The sequence below is a fragment of the Orbicella franksi genome, chromosome 9, assembly GCF_964199315.1.
Source record: "Orbicella franksi chromosome 9, jaOrbFran1.1, whole genome shotgun sequence".
Taxonomy (NCBI): domain Eukaryota; kingdom Metazoa; phylum Cnidaria; class Anthozoa; order Scleractinia; family Merulinidae; genus Orbicella; species Orbicella franksi.
In genome coordinates, this window is record NC_138153.1 from 12,978,856 (window position 1) to 12,984,855 (window position 6,000).

The 6,000-nt window shown below is 35.9% G+C and overlaps 1 protein-coding gene across 1 annotated transcript; it reads right to left on the reverse strand.

Annotated features, from left to right (window-relative positions):
* Positions 1–3,136: 3,136 nt before the first annotated feature.
* LOC145498776 (uncharacterized) lies at positions 3,137–5,721 on the reverse strand. The gene is made up of 3 exons (XM_081478704.1): positions 5,628–5,721; positions 4,701–5,013; positions 3,137–4,229 (listed from the first exon to the last, which is right to left on the reverse strand). Exons 2-3 carry the CDS (start codon positions 4,996–4,998, stop codon positions 4,117–4,119), a joined length of 411 nt encoding a protein of 136 aa, XP_081334830.1. The 5' UTR covers positions 4,999–5,013; positions 5,628–5,721; the 3' UTR covers positions 3,137–4,116.
* Positions 5,722–6,000: the final 279 nt, after the last annotated feature.

The window sequence follows — 6,000 nt, forward strand, 5'->3', positions numbered from 1 at the left end:
ATAACGTCAGAAGAACAAATACAAAAATAAAGCAAGGAAACACTTTGGTTGCCATTTTCTTATGGGAGACTCTCTCGGCTGATCTTCACCAATGGTTTTGGCTTTGCTAGAGAATGCTTTAAGAACGGATTCTAAAACGTTGTGTTTAAATAGACCACTAAAACCCAGTTATTTCTAAGCAAATAATAAAGATTGGCATTCTCTGTAAGGAGCATCATTGAACATGAAACTGAAGAACTATTCCTCAAGAATGGTAGAGCGAAAATGAAGTACCATAAGAAAAAATAATTTGAGTTTGGATATAAATAACTTCATTCTTTTTTCTTATTGTTGTTTCTCCTCAGGAGATACAATGAAGGTTTCTTTTAACTGTGTGTGTGTGTGTGTGTGTGTGTGTGTGTGTGTGTGTGTGTGTGTGTGTGTGTTTTTAAACTAACCTATATATCTTTACTCACTCGGGTTTGGTCCATTTCAGAATAATTTCTGGCTATGTGTTTTGACATTTATTTACAAAGCCTGAACGCCGTTATGGCTCATTACGTTTTAAAGGTGAATTTGCAATCTGCTTGTTATCTAAACATGATTTAAATTTCGGTCGTGTGACATTGATGCTAGCCAAACCTCAAACAACATGTATGTGGACTTGTCATTTAGTTACAACACTTAGGTGCCATTCTCTTTTTTTACTTTTGTTCTTTACTTATAGTTTATGTAATCCATATTAATCCATAGCGCCTTTTTGTTTCCTCCTTACAGTATTGAAATTAATTTATAACATAATTGCGTTCTTTAACCATTGTAAATAGTTGTATTAGAAATAAGAATAAAAAGCGATTACTTCTGAGGTTAAAGTTGTTAACAGCTGTTTAGTACATTTCGTATTGCAGTTTTTAATTCTCTCCAAAAATGATATCGCAAAACTCAAATTGAGTCCGACGTTTGACATGAGAATCAATATGTATAAATGCTTGAAAGAAAGGCCATTTTTCTCACGCAAAGGAACCCGGTCTGTTTCTTCCTGCCAAGAAATACGAGTTAAAGAGCGAGGCAGCTGTTAAACGAGAAGCAATAATTAAAAAAAAGGGAAATAGGTATGAAAAAAATAAATTATAATAACAAGAAAAACATCTGAAAGATAAAATTTAATTTTTTTTCCATAAAAAAGAAAAACAATAAAGAAACTGAACGGAGCACTTTTACCATACTTATTCCGGAACGTGATCATCGTTGAGTAATCATTGTTCATCGTGCAACATTTACTGAATGGTAATATATTTTTATTACTTCTCCTTCGCTTCAGCAGTTTTATGTGAATTATGTTGTCGGTTATATAACCTACCTCACACGAAACGCCAATCTTCATTAATGCACTTTAAAATCATGCATTGAAGTTGCCTATCTGAACTCAGATGACATCCGTATTCCTCAGTAATCGTTGTTCGGTTAACTCTTGCTTAATAGAATGCCACACACGAAATGCCAATCTTGATTGCCAGAACTAATTACGGTTTGGTTTCCTATTAAAACGCACTTTCTAGTGGCATAGAAGCATTCTAGCACAAAACCAAATCATTGCTGCCCCGAAAACGATATCCCTCGTAAGGAAATGACATCAAAAGTGTTTCCTTGTGTCATATGTGCATTCGTCCTTTTGGTGTTGTTTTCAATTGAATGTGAAACTTTTATAATACACAGGCCACTTGGTAAAATTTTATTTCTTAGGAAGAACAGCTTACTAGTGAGTAAAGTCATTTTGAAAATATATATTATAAAAATATATAAAAATATATATATATTGTTATGCAAGGTGCTTATTGTTTTTAACAGTTAACAGTTACACAGGGATACTTACCTGTAGAAAGTATTGAAAGGTGCGTGACTGGGCATACACACGAATTAAAATGATGCCAGAGAGTTGGACTTTTGCAGTGCATGTGGCCTTTCAGATTAATTTTTTCTTGCTCTTAACAGGAGGAGATGGATGCAAAACATCAGCTGTGTGATGTTGCTGAACGCCTTGGTTGCTCAAGTGATCATTTAACAAACAGAAAATGAACCAAAGTTGTATTTCCTCTAGTGTAATTCCACAAAATTAAAGCAAACTTGTCACTAAGTTAACGTCACAAATGCGGGTATTGTTATAAATAAACGTTTTGAGACTGAAGAGAAATAAAAAGTGTACAGCTATGTTTTTGAAGCTAACATCGTGTAAAAGGTCATGAACTATATAATTTAATGCATAAAGTTTTAATTTATTTTTCATTGAGCAAGTGATGTACTGCCATTGGGTGTTGACTTAGGAAAAAACAGTGGTTTATATTCAACTTTCAATAACATTCTAGCTTAACTAATTTAAGCTTACCTAAATACGATACCTCTTCTGATAGATATCGATTTTCACAACTTGAATAGTTTAAGCTTTGATAACAAAGAAAAATCTGCTTAAGGAGAATTTATTTTTGATACCGATCGCAGTACTGGGCGCAGCATTTTCAGTTTCCCTAAAATACCTTAACTGGAACGGCTTGAATAAGATTAAACACCCCCGCTCTGTCTTTAGACAACGAGCAAAACTACACAAAAATGTAGAACGTTATTTCTAGTTTGAACAGAAATGAAGTAATCAAAATTAGACGACAGTCAGTGAGTCAAAATAATTCAACGACATTTACTTTCACAGGGTGTGGGTAGGTAAGGTAAAGTCTACATACAATCCAAGTGGCCCATCAGGCCGAAGCTTATCCCGGTTTCTGTAGCATGAAGTGACTAGGAGTATTTCTACTCCCCCCTGGTTGGGATGCAAGTCCATCGCAGGGTTACCCCTATAGCATCACATTCGCCGGTAACCATTTATACACCTGGGTGGAGAGAAGCACTCTGAGAGTAAAGGGTCTTGCCCAAGAACCGCTCTATCCGGAGACCAGCGCACTAAGCAAGAGGCCACCGCGCCTCCCAACAGGGTCTGAGTAATACTTATAATTTTTACTGGTGAGATTTCTTCCCTCGTTTTAAATAAAAGATGAGGATAGATACCAGTAACTGCTAAGGAAAAAGAAACGGACGGGGATCCTCTGCAATAGAAAAATGGCCTTACCTTCGAGTATCCCGTTTCTTATAATTAGTTCCCTAACTCAAACAAAACGTTACTTTAAAGATTTTAAATTCAAAGTAGTGTCCGCCTCAACTGTGCGGCATCGTGATGACAATTTTATTTATATTTGAACGTTTTCTGACGTGTAAATATTGTTAATATAGATCAGGTTCTTATAAGGTCAGAAGTTTTTAATTTTTACCTATTAATACATTGTTATTAGGTCTTTCTTTTGTTTTATACACGACCCCACAATTGCAAGCTGTTAGCTTTAAAACTTATCGTGTTAAAATAAAGGATTTTTGTTCTATTCTATTCCATTCTAATTCAGACCGATGTTAAAGGCATTGTGAAGGGCTTTTGTTGATGGTATTATCGATAGTGATGAAAAAGTTGCTTCTTCTAAAATACCGAATTCAAGACAAGAGTGGAAAATTCATACCCTATTTGAGAATAAAATGACCCAAATCGATACTCCATTTCCGATCAAAACGGCTAAAACGCGATAGCATTTGGGGCCGCACATATGCATACCTATACGGCCCATATAAGGTAGCACCCCCTACGGGATCAGACGCCCGACTTGATATTCATTACAAGTACATGTTCCAAGGCAAGGCCATTTTTCTCTCCCGGGGGATCCCTGCCCGTTTAACATTGAAGTACCCCTCTTCCACCGAAATTTCACATGTACGACTTTTATTATCATGCTTAGACAGTAGACAGCCCCCGGGTCCTGGAAGCAAGCAAAACAATAACAAAACAATCAGTGGATCACTGAATATTCAAGCAATCGTTTATTAAAATCTAGTAACATTAAGCTTTACTTTAAACAAAAAGGAACTTACAAAAGCCAATGAATTATTTTCACATCTAAGGTTATACTTTAACGTAATCAATTATATCTTATAAACTCCAAATCAAAGGCTTTTTTACATAGATATCACTGTCATTAAGGACCTGTTAAGTGGTTTATCCTTTGGTGGCTCATATAAGTCGGAGCGGTCTTGGCAAGTCACAGTTGACTAAACGGTGCGTGTGTCACAGCGATAGAACACATACAAGGTTTGCCCAGACACAACGTAGCCAACCAGGTTAAGAACACGCCACCCACGGAAGCCATTACGAGCGTTTGGAACTAAGATATAAAATAATGTTTGCTCAAATTCAAAGAGGTAAACATAAAAACTACTCTTATTCTAGTTATAAGAGTAATGCAGCTACATATTTTCCTAAATAATTACTTTTATAGTCATGCATAGAAAATACAGCCAATCAGAATACAGGAAAGCCGTTGAATATTCTACGGTATAACATCTAACCTTCCTATCTTGGGCCACGTGTATGTCGTATTGGTTTAGTTGGCCACTGCTATCTCCTATAATTTCTTATCATAGGAAGCAACTTTCGTAGCTACGTTTTAACAGATAAAAAGTGTACAAGACGTCCAGTATGAGACAACCGAAAATTACCAAAGTAACATCATGTTATAGGGCCACGTAGTTGGATCCTACAGATCTTTAAATTTCTACTTAAGTACAGGGCGTTTTTCCGTTAACAGTGTGTAGACATGGAAAACTGCATCAGATTTTAGCAGTGATTTACTCACCAGAAGCCAATCGTCTAAAACAGTAACAGTGCCTGTAAAATGTGTTGACACCATTTCCGCTCAGAAGCAAAGGGATGGTGACACTAAATTTTTTGGCTGCTAAAATGGACGAGCGTGGAATGGTAATGTTGAAGCCGGGACTCTCATCCAGACTGACTTCAGTAAGATAATCTTCTGTATCAGCTGCATCCTGCATGAAGTTAAATTCGTCGTTCACCGTTGCAAGGGAAGCTCTGTTCGCCATTGCAGCAACCAGGGCAAGCGAGAAAACACCAAGTAGCTGAATCCAGGAAAGCATCTTGTTTTAGGGAAGCTGAAAATATTAAGTCCCATTTTAAAAGCATATTATGCATCAAGGTTTGAAAGTCCGCCTTTAGAGATAGTCAAATTAAGATGCCTCGCAATGTCATTCGCAAAAAAATGGCGGCAGAACTCAGTATACAATTTCCAACCTTTATTTTTTTGAGAAGAAAATGAGTCCACAGATGTAACATTAAGGATTAAACCTTTTTGCCTTGTAATAGGTATCGTTTTGATGACTTCATAATTCCCGAGCGAATTCTCCTTGCTAATTACAGAAATCATATTAAAATACATCTCCTTAAAAAATCCTTGCAGTTCATTTTTTGGATGTAAGGTACGACGTCAATATAAGTCAATCAGGAAGAAAAGTTTAAATTATTTTTGTTATATTTAACATGTTCCTAATTTACTACTACACTTAAAAATTACCAGCTTGCATTTTCAGTAACTAAACAAAGGGGTGAGAAATTTAAAAAAATTTAAAGTAATCTGCAAAGACTCACATCACCAGCTCAGTTATGTTCTTCTGTTTTAGCATAACTGACAAGGAGGTAATATATAGAAATTTATAGCAAAGTGGTGAAACGCTGGACTTCAAGCAGATCACAACTAAGGGAAGTTTACCTTTAGCTGTTGAACAATGAATCCTTTGTTGTTGTTGTTCTGCTGCAGTCTTCCTGTTCTCCAGTGAGACCTGCTTGTACAATCGCTGATACGACATTCCTTATATACACTCCAAAAAAACTAATTTTAGATGTACTTAAAAAATACAGAAACGTGGCAATAAACGTTGGAGCGTTCTTCAAAAGATCTGCAGTTGTTTTGCATTCTAAAGTTCCTGTATGAATAAATATTGACTCTGAGGTTTTCAAAGCTTTTATTGGCCGTCGTTTTGTTGGAAATTCCTTTTATCATCACGATTTCAAAATTAAACCCATTATAGTCGGCTTTATTAGGTTTAATCAGTCGAAAAATACTAGAACAAATACGCAATTAA

Excerpts from the sequence above, each read along its gene's own strand:
- LOC145498776 (XM_081478704.1), bottom strand. The coding sequence starts at position 4,998 with ATGCTTTCCTGGATTCAGCTACTTGGTGTTTTCTCGCTTGCCCTGGTT. Across the intron at positions 4,230-4,700 it reads TTTTAGACGATTGGCTTCTG|TTCCAAACGCTCGTAATGGC; the intron begins GTGAGTAAATCA and ends TTTATATCTTAG.